Genomic DNA, 16,182 nt, shown 5'->3' on the forward strand with positions numbered 1-16,182 from the left:
TTTATAATATTTTCTTTTGGTTTTAATCGTAAATGGTATTTTATGATTATCCAGCAGGGAGAACCAATAGTAAAGAAACATAATATCCTTCCAATAGTTAGAGACAGTCTAGGATTAATTACTGGATTAGTTAATTAATTACAGTTCGATAGCACTACCGAACAGAACAAATCAATAATGAAAAATGACAGTTAAGATTTAACAAAAGGACAATCGCTAATAGTAAAATAGTTTAAAAAGTTACAGAAAAAAGCATTAAGAAATATAATAGTACGAAAATTAAAAAGTTCTCTTTAAAAAAAATTAATCAAACAGAGAAAGAAATGTTTCTTTTATTAAAGACAATATGAAATATATACTAATATTTTTATTGATACTAAAAAACAAATTTGAACGAGAGCGTAGCTGTGCACGCTTGTGCAGCACCAATGAAAAGCAGCCAGGTTAAGGTGGCATGATCTGGGTGTCCGCACCAAGGGTACTCAGTTATTTCCAATTTTTCCAGGAATTTTCCCAGCTGCCCTCGAAATAAATTAAATTAACTGAAATCTCATCGAAGTTTCACATTAACGAAAATCATCAATTTTTATCTCGCGGTAAACGTTCACGTATTCACGCAACGTTCACATGGTAACGGGGATAACAAAAAAATTCCACGATTACGTATACAATAGAAAAGAGCCAGATTTGGCTGATATGAAATACCTTATTGTGCTAAAGAGGCTACTATTATTCACAATTTTCCTGGATTTTGTTTCCAGGAAACAAAATTGGGCTCACTTAAATCTCATCGAAAGTTAACATTAGGGAAAACTAACGATTTATATGTTGTGGTAACGTCACTAATTTACAAACATCTTTTATAAACGTTATTTTTCCACAGCGTATCTTACAAATCCTTTCACGATTGCACAGTACGAAAGAAAAGCATTATAATCGTTACATGGGGCTTCAAAAATTAATAGAAAAATGCCTCGAAAGAAAACAATCAATTATTTTTTAATTTTTGGCTAATATTTTTGTTTTTAACCGTCCCTATGATGATACAACTATTTTGCGCTGGAACTAAGTAAAAATAAAATATATAATCTGTTGTGGGACGGACCCAACTGGATCAGGGCTCAGACCACAATGGCACATTGCCTTAACGTCTCGGGGTGATGGGCTTGCAGTTACACCGCATACCCCACATCAGGACTTCATTGGCAACAAACAGGAGTCAAACTCTCGTCCCGAAAGGCATAGGATTGCGATTACAGTATGCCATCCACTCATCGAAGGTGATTCCCGAAAAAACATGAGGAAACATTTATAAATTACCACTATCTATTTTACCACTATTTTACCACTATCTGTGTTCTACGCCGTCATTTCTTTGTAAGCATTTATAAATTACCACTATCTATTTTACCACTATTTTACTGCTATCTATGTTCTACGCCGTCATTTCTTTTTAAGCATTTATAAATTACCACTATCTATTTTACCACTATTTTACCACTATCTATGTTCTACGCCGTCATTTCTTTTTAAGCATTTATAAATTACCACTATCTATTTTACCACTATCTATGTTCTACGCCGTCATTTCTTTTTAAGCATTTCTCTTTCTGAAGTTCCTGGTTAGTAACAGGTTCTAAAGTATCACCATAAAAAAAAAAGAAAAAAAAAACCTAGCAAATAATCTAAACATCATAGGAAGAGCTATGGGTACTTGTATTATCAACGCCCTACCGCTCTAGTCATTCATTATTGATCCATTGCAGAATTAGTGTTTTTGTTAGTTTTTTTTTACCTTAGCGTGAGACAAGACAAATAGGAGTGACAGATTAGACGGAAAATATACAATTTGGGCTATAATCTGCACGTTAGGGGTGGCGGGGGGGGGGTTGTTGTCGGTAAAGTATTGGACAGTTTAAACTTAGAAAACAATTCTTACTACATAATATGCAGAATAGTTGTACCTAACACATTAGGAATGCAGACCCGCCATACTTTGCTCCCACCCCCCCAATGTGCAAATATATAGCCTAAATTTGTTTTTAAAGTATTATATTTTTTATCATACTTAGGTATATTTCATTAGGATTGAGCGTCAGAAAAACATATTAGAAGAGTTGGACGTAGATCATACAAGTATAGAATTATGTATACTGTCTAGGCAAACAGGCGAATATATATATATATATATATATATATATATATATATATATATATATATATATATATATATATATATATATATATATATATATATATATATATATATATATATATATATATATATATATATATATATATATATATATATATATATATATATATATATATATATAATATATCCTGCGAAAATTAAAAAAATCCCCCGTTTTCTTCTTCAGCACCAACTTCTAAAGTAGCATTACAAAAAGATCAGTAAGCAGCAACGAAAAATATAGTAACTACTGGGATACTATAAGTACCAACAGTTCACTGGGGTAAAAAGCTGCCTAAGACCAAAACAGCTTTATACCCTTCTGTATCCCAATCTAACCAAACCTCTCCTTTTCTGCTATCCAAGGAAATTCCTATTACCCTAAAATCCTTTCTTACGACCAATTTCCATCCCATTCGGGAACAACTAGCTTATCGTTTAGCCCTAGATGGATGCTCAAACGGAACTATCTTTGGCAATATATCAAAACGTATCTACTTATCTATATGTCATATCGATATATCTATGTGTATCTATATATCTATATGTCAGAATGTACCAAACGTATCAATATGTCAAATGTATCCTATATGTGGCAATATGTCAAAACGTATCTGCAAAACGTATCCTAACCATCTCAATTTTTCTACCATTATAGCCTTTGAAAGTGGGATAGAATCACATTTCTCGTACAGCCTACTGTTTGGAATGCGGACAGTCAAAGGGGTACAAAAAATAATCCATCGGTAATTCTTGTATAAAACATCTGAAAATTATCTTACCAGAATAGATCTAAGGCCACGAGCCCCAGTCTTCTTTTCAAGAGCTTGTTTAGCAATAGCTTCGAGAGCGTCATCAGTTATGGTCAAATCCACTTTGTCCATTCCGAAGAGCATTTGGAACTGAGGAATCAACGCGTTCTTAGGCTCTGTTAGAATTCGAACCAGCATTTCTTCATCCAGACTGTGGAATGCAGTGATTACTGGCAATCGACCACAAAACTCTGGAATCATCCCTGAAAAGAGTATGTTCGGTACCATTTATTACAAAGTTTTGATTGGCCAATGGTACCATTTACCAGATTAATTGTTACAAACTTTTTTGTAATAATATGGGAACCATTTATTACAAAGTTTTGTTCAGCCAATTAAAATTGCCATTTACGGTTTATTACATTTATTACTACAAATATTTTTTTGCAATAACATGGGTAACATTTATCATAAAGTTTTGATTAGCCAATGGTACCATTTACCAGATTTATTATAATAAACATTTTTTGTAATAATATGGGTACCATTTATTATAAAGTTTTGATAAGCCGATGGCGCCATTTACCACATTTGCTATTACAAACATTTTTGCAATAATATGGGTATCATTTATTAAAAAGTTTTGATTGGCCAATAAGGAATTACCATTTACTATTTTATCATATTTATTATCACAAACATTTTTGTAATAATATCGGTACCATTTATTACAAAATTTTGATTAATCAATTACAAACTACCACTTATTACATTTATTATTGCAAACATTTTTGTAATAATATGGGTACCATTTATAATAAAGTTTCGATTAGCCAATGGTACCATTTACCACATTTATTTTATGAACATCTTTGTAATAATATGGGTACCATTCATTACAAAGTTTTGATTAGCCAATTACAAATTATCAGTTACCATTTATTTCATTTATTATAACAAACATTTTTGTAATAATATGGGTACTATTTATTACAAACTTTTGATTAGCCAATTACAAATACCATTTACCATCTATTGCGTTTATTATAACAAACATTTTTGCAATAATATGGGTAATAATTATTACATACAAGCCAATTACCATTTACCGTTTATTACATTTATTATTACAAGCATTTTTGTAATGATATTGGTACCATTTATTACAAACGTTACTAGTCCCATCAAAGTACCCTCTTTTAGCTCTAATGGTTTCTTTATTTCCCTCAATATTAATTTCTTTCCCGGAATACATATGATACATAAATATAATTTCAAAAATACTTCAACAAAGCAACGATTTAGAATAGGTTTGAAAATACAACTGAATTAAATGCGCAAAAAACAAATAACAATTAAAATATCAAATTTGTAAAGACTGGTAAAAAAGGAGAAATATTAGGCGTAGAGAGAATATTTTCAGACATACGGTAAAAATTATCTGTCTAAGCTAATTCTAACGGCTCTTTAGTTTTAAACCTAATTAATATAAGTAGCTTATCAATATACGCTGCAATAGCTTATATACTAAAATAAAACTTAATTTAACTTAGTACAAGCCGAATCGAATCCTTAGCCTCCTGATTAAACTTCAAAGACTCCTTGTTTGATAAAGACAAAATACTTGGGAAATATTTTCACTTTTCTAGTTATTGACCGTTTTTTCGGCAATGATTTTTACTTTTGTTTCTTTATTTTTTTTGTTAGTTACTTTTGGTCAGCTCGGCGTCAAACTTTTTTTTTTTAATATTAGGACAAATTTTCATCATACCTTTGAAGCATTGAAGTATCAAAGGGTTGCAGCACGAGTTTCCGAGCCGGGCCGAATTAGGGCCGAATATGTCCTGAAAGTATCATCCACCTGGTACAACCACTTTATGAGTTAGCAAAAACCAACTATTCAGTACTTCTATTTCAGTTATTAGTATCAACACAATTGACTTATTCTTATAAATTTCGATTATATTTTGGACATTAATTACATAAACTTTAATTACAATTGAATTGAAGATAAATTATTTTATATTTCGGTGCTATATTCAAATACTAATACGAGCGTGTCTTGTAAACTACTTCTAATAATTCTTACATCAAAATAAAGCTCAAACCGTACCTACCCCTGGGACAAAGTCCAGTAAAAAAGTGGTTCCAATTCAGGCATTTAAGTCTATACCCGTTGGAAGAAAAAAGTTAACTCGAGCTGAAATTCTGTATTTTAGGTCAAAATTTATTATATGCACCAGTAACTGCACCGTCACCTGAGGATATGGTACCTAGTCGTGGCGGCACATTACAATTGTTTCGCCTTTCCTAAAAGCCAAAGCAAGCGTATCTTGTACACTAATCCTGGTAATCACCCCGCCAAGTCACCTGAGGATATGCCACCTACTCGTGGCGGCACATTTATAGTTGTTTCGGCTTTCATAAAAGCCAAACCAAGCATGTCTTGTAAACTAATCCTAATAATCAACCCGCTAGGTCACCTGAGGATATACCACCTAGTCGTGACGGCACATTACAATCGTTACGCCTTTCCTAAAAGCCAATGACAGCGTGTCGTGTACACTAATCCTAATAATCAACCCGCCACGTCACCTGAGGATATGCCACCAAGTCGTGGCGGCACATTATAATTGTTTCGCCTATCCTAAAAGCCAATGCAAGCATGTCTTGTAAAATAATCCAAATAATCTACCCGCCACCGTAAATTATAGACTGTGACACAACAAACATGATTCCAGACCGTTAAAAATATATGATGACACCTAGCTTTCGCAACTAAGCACAATACTCAACATACCAACAAAAAAAAGAGAGAAGAACAAGAGCTAAGAGCTCACATGGCACTTGTGACGAGGCAAGAAGAGCTAAGAGCCAAGAGCTCATATGGCATGAGCTCTAACAAAATTCTAAGAATCAATAGATTGATTTAAAAGGAAAATCAGAGGCTTAATCCAGGTCAGGATTTAAAATAAGAGCTCTGAGTCACGATGTCCTTCTAAAAATCAAAATTCATTAAAATCCCATCACCCACTCGTAAGTTATAAATACCTCATTTTTTCTAATCTTTCCTCTCCCTTTAGCCCCCCAGATGGTTGAATCTAGGAAAACGACTTTATCAAGTCAATTTGTGCAGCTCCCTGACACGCCTACCAATTTTCATCGTCCTAGTGCATCTAGAAGCACCAAACTCGCCAAATCACTGAACCCCTCCCCCCAACTCCCCCAAATAGAGCGAATCCAGTACGGTTACGTCAATCACGTCAGGACATTTGATTATTCTATCCACCAAGCTTCATCCCGATTCCTCCACTCCAAGTGTTTTTCCAAGATTTCCCCCTCCAACTCCCCCCAATGTCAACAGATCTTGTCGGGATTTGAAATAAGATCTCTGAGACATGAATTCCTTCTAAATATCAAATTTCATTAAGATCTGGTCACCCGTTCTTAAGTTAAAAATACCTCAATTTTTTAATTTTTCCAAATTAACACCCCCCAGCTCCTCCAAAGAGAACGGATCCTTCCAATTATGTCAATCACGTATCTAAAACTTGTGCTTATTCTTCCCATCAAGTTTCATCCCGATCTCTCCACTCTAAGCGTTTTCAAAGATTTCTGTTTCCCTCCTCCAGCCCCCTATGTCCCCGGATGCAATTTGAGTCGAAAATGGAGCATCTGAGAGATAAGATCCTTCTATATATATCAAACAAGTTTCATTAAGATCCGATCACCTATTCGTAAGATAAAATACCCCAATTTTCACGTTTTCCAAGAATTCCGGTTTCCCCTCCCAACTCCCCCCAATGTCACAGGATCTCGTCGGAATCTAAGATTAGAGCTTTAAAGCACAATATTCTTCTAAATATAAAATTCATTAAGATCTGGTCATCCGTTCGTAAGTTACAAATACCTCATTTTTCTGAATTAGCTCCCCCCCCCCCAACTCCACTAAAGAGAGCAGATCGGGTCCGGTTATGTCAGTCATGTATCTTAGACAGGTTTTTATTCTTCCCATCCAGTTTCATCCTGATTTCTCCTCTTTAAGTATTTTAAAAGATTTCCGGTCCCCCCCCCAATGATGCTGGATCCGGTTGAGATTTAAAATAAAAGATCTGAGTTACGAGGTCCTTCTAAATATGAAGTTTCATGAAGATCCGATCACCCCTTTGTAAGTTGAAAATTCGTCATTTTTTTTAATTTTTCCGAATTAATCCCCCCCCCCCCATAGAGCGGATCCGTTCCAATTATGTCAATAACGTATCTAAGACTTCTGCTTATTTTTCCCATCAAGTTTCATCCCCATCCCTCAAATCTAAGCGTTTTCCATGATTTTAGGTCCCCCTAAACTCCCCCAATGTCACCATATCCGGTCGGGATTTAAAATAAGAGCTCTGAGACACGATATCCTTCTAAATATTATATTTCATTGAGATCCGATCACCCGATCGTAAGTTAAAAATACCTCATTTTTTCTAATTTTTCAGAATCAGGCCCCCCCCCTAACTACCCCAAAGAGAGCGGATCCGTTCCGGTTATGTCAATCATGTATCTAGGACTTGTGCTTATCTTTTCCGCCAAGTTTCATCCCGATCCCTCCACTCTAAGTGTTTTCCAAGATTTTAGGTTTCTCCCTCCCAACTCCCCCCAATATCACCAGATCCTGTCGGGATTTAAAATAACCGCTCTGAGACACGATATCCTTCCAAACATCAAATTTCATTAAGATCTGATCAACCGTTCGTAAGTTAAAAATACTTCATTTTTTCTATTTTTTCCGAATTAACCGACCACCCACTCCCCCGCCCCAGATGGTCAAATCGGGAAAACGACTATTTCTAATTTAATCTGGTCTGATCCCTAATACGCCTGCCAGATTTTATCGTCCTAGCTTACCTGGGAGTGCCTAAAGTAGCAAAACCGAAACCGACAGACAGACCGACAGAATTTGCGATTGCTAAATGTCACTTGGTTAATACCAAGTGCCATAAAAAATAAAAAGCATACTATTAATCTACATTCTTGGTTTTTTCTTGTCTGGAGATTGCTAAATACTTCACGATTACAGCGAAGCTTTGCAGCAAAACAGAATAAAAAATAATACAATAACCATGAAACATATTATTCAGAACCAACAAAATAAATTATCTACAATTATTTTTTTTGGGAGGGGAGTTACAAACAATTACACGGTGAGAGAAGTAGTGCAAGTCAAATTAAATAAGAAGCAATTGACGGTTTAACACATAATCCAGAATTAAAACAAGCACCCACACACTAACAAATCTATTTTTTATGCTTTTTAGAGAGGAGAGGGGAGGAGTACCAAATATTTTACGATGACAGCTATATTCGGCAAGCAAAACAAATCATGAAACAACCTAATAACCATAACATAATTCAACAAATCTTTTTGAAACCCACAATTAGAACATCCTCAAACTCGGAAGTATTCAAACACATCCTACACACTCAAGCATAAGCGGCAAGTTAAAAAACCAGAACTCATATGGCACTTGTGACGAGGCGAGAAGAGCTAAGAGCCAAGAGATCATTTGGTATGAGCTCTAACAAAATTCTATGAATCAATAGATTGATTTAAAAAGGAAAATAAGAGGCTTAATGCCGGTCAGGATTTAAAATAAGAGCTCTGAGTCAAGATGTCCTTCTAAATATCAAAATTCATTAAGATCCGATCACCCACTCGTAAGTTATAAATACCTAATTTTTTCTAATTTTTCCTCTCCCTTTAGCCCCCCCCCCCCCCCCAGATGGTCAAATCTGGGAAAACGACTTAATCAAGTCAAATTGTGCAGCTCCCTGACACGCCTACCAATTTTCATCGTCCTAGCACGTCCAGAAGCACCAAACTCGCCAAATCACTGAACCCCCCCCCCCCCCCAAAGAGAGCGAATCCAGTACGATTCTGTCAATCACGTATCAAGGACATTTGTTTATTCTATCCACCAAGCTTAATCCCGATTCCTCCACTCCAAGTGTTTTTCCAAGATTTTCCCCTCCAACTCCCCCCAATATATCTGGTCGGGGTTTGAAATAAGAGCTCTGAGACATGAATTCCTTCTAAAAATCAAATTTCATTAAGATTCGATCATCTGTTCGTAATATAAAAATACCCCAATTTTCACGTTTTCCAAAAATTCCGGTTTCCCCCTCCGACTCCCCCCAATGGCACAAGATCTGGTCGGAATTTAAAATTAGAACTTTAAAGCACAAGACCCTTTTAAATATCAAATTTCATTAAGATCTGGTCACCCTTTCGTAAGTTACAAATACCTCAATTTTCAAAATTACTTCCCCCCCCCCCCCCCAATTCCACCAAAGAGAGCAGATCCGGTACAGTTATGTCAGTCACGTATCTTAGACAGGTTTCTATTCTTCCCATCCAGTTTCATCCTGATCTCACCGCTTTAATTATTTTCTAAGATTTCCGGTCCCCCCCAACTGCCCCCCCCCCCAATTACGCTTGATCCGGTTGAGATTTGAAATAAGAGATCTGAGTTACGAGGTTCTTCTAAATATGAAGTTTCATGAAGATCCGATCACTCCTTCTTAAGTTAAACATACGTCATTTTTTCTTATTTTCAGAATTAACCCCCCCCCCCCCCAATAGATCGGATCCGTTCCAATTATGTAAATCACGTATGTAAGACTTCTGATTATTTTCCCCACCAAGTTTCATCCCGATCCCTCTAATCTAAGCGTTTTCCATGATTATAGGTTCCCCCACCCCAAACTTCCCCCAATGTCACCAGATCCGGTCAGGATTTAAAATAATTGCTTTGAGACACGATATCCTTCTAATTATCAAGTTTCATTGAGATCCGATCATCCGTTCGTAAGTTAAAAATACCTCATTTTTTCTAATTTGTCAGAATTAACCCCTCCCCCAACTACCCCAAAGAGAGCGGATCCGTTCCGTTTATGTCAATCATGCATCCAGGACTTGTGATTATTTTTCCCACCAAGTTTCATCCTGATCCCTCCACTCTAAGCGTTTTCCAAGTTTTAGATTTCCCCCTCCCAACTCCCCCCCAATGTCACCAGATCTGGTCGGGTTTAAAATAAGAGCTCTGAGCCACGATATCCTTCTAAATATCAAATTTCATTGAGATCCGATCACTCGTTCGTAAGTTAAAAATACCTCATTTTTTCTAATTTTTCAGAAATAACCCCCCCCCCCCCCCAACTACCCCAAAGAGAGCGGATCCGTTCCGATTATGTCAATCATGTATCTGGGACTTGTGCTTATTTTTCCCATTTAGTTTCATCCCTCCACTCTAAGTGTTTTCCAAGATTTTAGGTTCCCCCCTAAAACTCCCCCAATGTCATCAGATCCGGTCGGGATTTAAAATAAGAACTCTGAGACACAATATCATTCCAAACATCAAATTTCATTAAGATCCCATCACCCGCTCATAAGTTAAAAATACTTCGTTTTTTCTATTTTTTACGAATTAACCGGCCCCCCACTCTCCCCCCCAGATGGTCAAATTGGGAAAACGACTATTTCTAATTTAAGCTGGTCATGTCCCTGATACGCCTGCCAAATTTCATCGTTCTAGCTTACCTAGAAGTGCCTAAAGTAGCAAAACCGGGACCGACAGACCGACCGACAGAATTGGCGATTGCTATATGTCACTTGGTTAATACCAAGTGACATAAAAAGGAAAAAAAGGAAGTTACGAAACAGAAACACCCCACAATTACCCTACCTTCCCAATGGTCTTATGGAACTGAAGAACAATATTAGTACACTGGGTATTTACCGAATTCAATTAAATCTCGTGCTTCCACTTCTGCCAAAAATGCATCCTTCTCTCTCATTTCTTCCACTGCATCTGAAGTAGCCACTTGGTCAGCCATCCCTGCTTGGGTTACTGCCCTTCGACCCTCTGATACTTGGGGTCCGGCACCAAATCCTAGGTACTAAAATAGAAAAATACTTCAATACAGAACCTACTACCTTAAGAGCCATTCTACGGTAATATCCCAATAGATACAAGTCATCAACAGGTTGGGAATCCTTTGTTCAAGGGGTACGGGTTCAATTCTTGGTGTGGCCAACTATTTCGTTTAGGATGGGGTCAGTAGCGTGACTGTGCTGAGCGGTGCCAGAGTCGACCCAGCTCTAAATGTAACTGGAGAAATTTGGGGCATGTTAGCAAGAAGGGTGCACGAACGCACAGGATGGCTGACCCCCAACCTCCCATTGCACGTCCTGGCTAAAGAGCCATGAAACAGAGATCAGCACCACCGTTTGGACCTTGAGGGTCGCCAAATTACATACAATTCCCATCAATCCCTTTATAGGTACCCTGAAAAGGTTTCTGGATCTAAATTATACACCTTCAAGTTCTACAATAGTATGAAGGGTATATTCCAGAACTCAATAAACATTAATTACAAATTATTACATTCATCCTGAAATGACAGATAAGAGCTAATTAACCCCCTGAAATACTTATAATACATAAAAGGGGCTAATACTGCGTCTGGTCTGCACTTACAATAACGCAAATTGCTTATAATTTTGTATTATCGTTGTCTGGGAATAACAAAAAATTGTTAATCACTGATGATACTTAGATTTTGCAACACACCCTTAGTTTCTTGGAGACCCAAACCCTTTTAAAGTCAAGGCGTTGCATTTACGGAAGATACTAGGCTTGCACTCAAAAATTTATTTCGGAGGGGCGCTATATTCTGCAACGTCGGTTGTCCGTCTCAAAGACGAACGGCCCATTAGCAAATTTATGCTTCGCTTTGTTTTGTTTTTGTGTTTCGAAATTTATTTATTTCGGAGGGGCACTATATTCTGTAGGAAGTAAAAAAAAATTCGAGAGACATATTAAGAGAATTAAATACCTTAAAAATCATTCTGTGAGCCTCAACGTCGGCCGTACGTCTCAAAGACGAACGGTCCATTAGCAAATTCTGCCACGGGACTGATTATCATTAAAAGCAATTGGGAGTCAGTGATTTGGCAAGAAATTTGATTGAAATGACAGCGAAAATGTGTTGGCAAAGTTGTCAATCAAAGTGGTTAGCACCAAAAAGAACTCCCAAAGCTACAAAATTGATCAAATGACATTTCTTTGAGCTGATTTTGGGCTTTTTCCTAACAGGTATGCAAAAACATTTTTAGGCGACTAGCCTTTCCTGAACCTTAAAAAGAAAATTCTGTCCTCTATTTAATCGAGAAACACAATACAAACTTTATTATGATGTTTCATTGAGACTTAGGATAATTAAGTCGTTGCTTTAGATCTCTTATCTAAGCTCTACAAGTTATGGCAAGAACAACCAACCGATTCAAAATAGTTTATAATTTTTATAATATGGTTTATAATAGAACTAAAAACGCTTATAATGGACGAGATAATGGACGAGGGGGTGATACTTTAAGGTATCGAATCCCCTTAAAAACCCTGGAGCTTCAGACGAAATATAAAAATCATCACAATTTACAGCGGGCATGATCCCGTAGCCTCTAAACCAATAGTTTTTTTCTGAAATTTCCATCATATAGCTCTACGTGATGACTGTTGAGATAGCAGCATGGATTTCTCATTAATATACTACGTTTTTAAACGCCATCTACAGTGTACTAACTAAAAAACAGTGGTTCTCATACTATGCACCGCGACACGGTCCCCCGAACATTTTGTTCTATGCCGCATACCCCGAAATTAAGAGAAAACTCTAAAAAGCAATTAAAATTTAATGTTTTTTCCATTGATACTAAAATGATTTAAAAATCATAACCAAATATAGATAATTTAGTATATTGAAGCTGAAATCCTATTTTTTCGTTACTAACAGCCCATAAAATGCAGACGGACAAGATCAATTGAGCGTAAGCACGAGAGCAGAGCTCTCCATTGGAGTGGGCGGGGAGAATTCCACCTTGTATAGATAAATCAACTTTGTCAACACCAAAAACTGGTGTCTTGAACGGAAACATGGGAAAAATAGGGGATAAAGGGAAAAATAAAATATGGACATTTCGGGGAGGGACGTAAAATCTTTTTGAAGTAGAATTAAAAACAAATTTTTAACCATGAACCTAAAAAAAATAAGAAAAAATAAAAAGTAGTCAAGGCACCATCACTGGTGAACCGCAATAAGCCTTGAATGTTTTGTTTTTTTTCAAATCTTTTTGGGGATAGGACGAAGTGGAGGAGAAAACATTTAATCACATTTCTGCAACTAGTAATTTCTAAATTCTTTTTTAAATTAGGTTCAAAAGGTATCTTTTGTGAAACGAAAAACTGTTCAAACAGGGCATCTGGGATATATAGGTCTAGACTTGACGACCTCTGAAAACTTGTTATATCTTTTGTTTTTTACACTTAAGCTACCTTCTCGAATGAGTTGAAATTTTAAAACTGAAGACACGAGGAAAGACCCGAGATTTTTTCAAAATTCACCTTCAATGTTATTTTGATGGTCTAAAGAGAAGGAATAAGGCTACTACAGATAATTCCTCATCTCTGCAGGTATGATATCTAGACAATATTAATCATATTGATGTACCTTTTCGTTCTTCCGGCGACTGACAATCCTATCTAGACCAGTGAAAGCCCCAGATGCGACGAAGAGGATGTTTGTTGTATCCACTTGAATCGTTTCTCCTCGGAGTTTGCGCGGAGCATTTCGCTCTGGTACATTAACAATAGTCCCTTCAAGAAGTTTCAGCATTCCCTGTTGTACACCCTCACCACCCACGTCACGAAGCTGATGAATGCCAGGGACTGCTCCTATCTTATCAACTTCATCCAAAAATACAATACCTAGAAAAAGAAGAAGAAAAAAAAATTACATAATTTAAAACCGAAGCATGAATTGTCCAAGCTGGGCGGTAAAAGAAAAACACACAAAACATCAAGGGTAATTTTTGAGAGAGAGGAATTTATCCGATCAAAATAAATACAACATCAGATTAACGAACACCTCAAAAGCAAGAACTTGTATGATGGGATCGTAAATTACGCACGCTGCTTGGTCCAATAAGAGACTTATATAATAAGAGGTCCAATAAGAGGTATAATAAGAGGTCAATAAGAGGTCCAATAAGAGAGACTTAATAAGAGAGATTACTTCAACCGTTTACCCATGCCATTTAACCAAACACTTTGAAAACTATAGATTCTATGACTATCTACCTTAGTTCTTCTTCCCTAGGAAAGACCCATGGACGGATAATAGATAGACTTATCTATTAAAAAATTACCTAGCATCAATTTCATTCAATTAATTTTAATTAAATTAAAATCGAATAGTTGTGGTCATCAGGCTAATTATAGAAAAAGCCAAGACAGATAGTCTGATTGAGTGACAGGCAAATCTGGCATTAACCCTCTTATTAGGATTGTATAAAAATGATGTTAGTTCATTTTTTAATAGATAAGTCTATCTATTATCCGTCCATGCGTCATTCCAGGGGCAGAAGAACTAAGATAGATAGTCACAGAACAAAGATAGTACTAGAACCTACAGTTTTCCAAGTGTTTGGTTAAATTTCCTGTTTTTGTCTTCCTTAAGGTGCCATTAGATGAATTAAATAAATACCAGCTTTACTTCAGATTCACTCATTCAGAAGAAAAGTTTAAAGAGTTGTTGTGTCCAAAGGCATAATTATTGGGCCTTTCAACTATGATGAACAAAATGGCTATCCCAAAATTTGAATTGGACGATTTTGGCAAAAATGGGCAGGGACCTGCAAAATCCCTGATTCATTTTTTGAGCATTGAGTCAATACTAGAGATTCACATCCCTGACTTAGATAAGAGAGGTTAATACCACTAAAAACTCGGAGGTTGAGCCTCATGGATGATGCTGCATTTCCTCACACCTTCTTTAGTTTGCTTGGTTAGAGCAGGAGGGCTATTGGTTTAAAGTGTTCCCTCTAGATAAGAAAGTATTTCTTTAAAGAATTAAAACCTAGTTCATTATTGTTATTAGGAGGTAAAAGTCAAAATCTGAAAAAAATGATCAAAAACAAAAACTTAAGTTAATATTTAAGTGGGGTTTATCACAGATTAGGGATAATGAATGAGCTTTTAGACTTTAAAATACAGCAGCATATAAGGTAAGTTTACAAATAAGTAAATAATTGGTTGATCTTGCGTTAAAGTTTAACTTTAAAAAAAAAACTTAAAAAAAATTAACTTCAAAACTTAACTTAAAAAAATTAAAAAAAAAACACAATAGCTGTTCTATTGACGGGATACACAATGGAGCATCTCCAACCTATAATCTGTCGAGGCGAGCATACAGAAAGAAGTGATCTTCACAAGGCATTCTTGAAATAATAAAGAAAATGGCAACCACTGTTACTACAGTATGAACGTACTAAAATGGTATATTTTTTATTATTGGAGTCTATACTAGAATACAAACAACAACAGGTAAAACAATATGGAATTAATCTAAGACATTGAAATTTTTAATTTCAAATGAACATTTCGGTTTATATTCAAGGGGCGTGCTGAACAAAGCAGATATAAAAATAAAAACAACATTTACAATAAAATAATATCATTAAAACAGCACTAGAATCATTACTTCAAGGAAGTTCAACCAGAACTGAAGGAAACGAGGCAATTCATTCAGGTAAATGCAATTCAAGAAGCGTCTTTCTAATGAAATTCTCGCTTTTTTTGGCTACTAACCTTAAACGTCGTTTTGTTACAGATTTATTGGTAATAGCTAAGGTATTAGTTCTTTGTCTTTTCAATTCTTTGTCTTATTGAAGGCTTTTTTTTTAATTTGCTATTAAAATGAATTTGCGGTCACATTCAAGAATTCTATGCCAAGGCTTTTTTTTAGATTAATAAATATTCTTATTCATGATAGATTATGCTATTTTCAATGAATGCCTTAAGGTTGTGCCTTTTTAATACCGTTTTTAGCATTTTACCAAATTTAAATTAAATTAAAATTAATTTTTATTTTCGCCATAAGCAGCCGTTTAGAATTGTTTGGAACAGCATTAAGACCACTCTTTATTTTAAATCAGTAACTTATTTAATTAGTCTCGGTACTTTAATTAATTTATATCGACTAAGTTATTATAGTAATCATATTTGCGTTCCTGGAGCCCAATATAGGTATTGATTTATTTCTAATACATCACAGATTCCAACCGTTTATAACAATTAATTATCATTGAGCAATGCATTAGAAACACAAAGATCTTCTAAGGGGGGGGGGGGG

The 16,182-nt window shown here is 35.7% G+C and overlaps 1 protein-coding gene and 1 long non-coding RNA gene across 2 annotated transcripts in view; one reads left to right on the top strand and one right to left on the bottom strand.

Annotated features, from left to right (window-relative positions):
* LOC136035192 (uncharacterized) overlaps positions 1–16,182 on the top strand; it is a 181,436-nt gene that overhangs the window by 76,018 nt on the left and 89,236 nt on the right. The window lies entirely within an intron of this gene.
* Positions 1–16,182, bottom strand: part of LOC136035191 (ATP-dependent Clp protease ATP-binding subunit clpX-like, mitochondrial) — a 50,344-nt gene that overhangs the window by 4,309 nt on the left and 29,853 nt on the right. The window contains exons 7-9 of the mRNA XM_065716776.1: positions 13,501–13,757; positions 10,731–10,890; positions 2,977–3,209 (exon numbers count right to left, since the gene is read on the bottom strand). Of these exons, the coding sequence (XP_065572848.1) occupies positions 2,977–3,209; positions 10,731–10,890; positions 13,501–13,757 (650 nt within the window). The remainder of the gene's footprint in view (positions 1–2,976; positions 3,210–10,730; positions 10,891–13,500; positions 13,758–16,182) is intronic.

The sequence above is a fragment of the Artemia franciscana genome, chromosome 14 (assembly GCF_032884065.1).
Source record: "Artemia franciscana chromosome 14, ASM3288406v1, whole genome shotgun sequence".
Taxonomy (NCBI): domain Eukaryota; kingdom Metazoa; phylum Arthropoda; class Branchiopoda; order Anostraca; family Artemiidae; genus Artemia; species Artemia franciscana.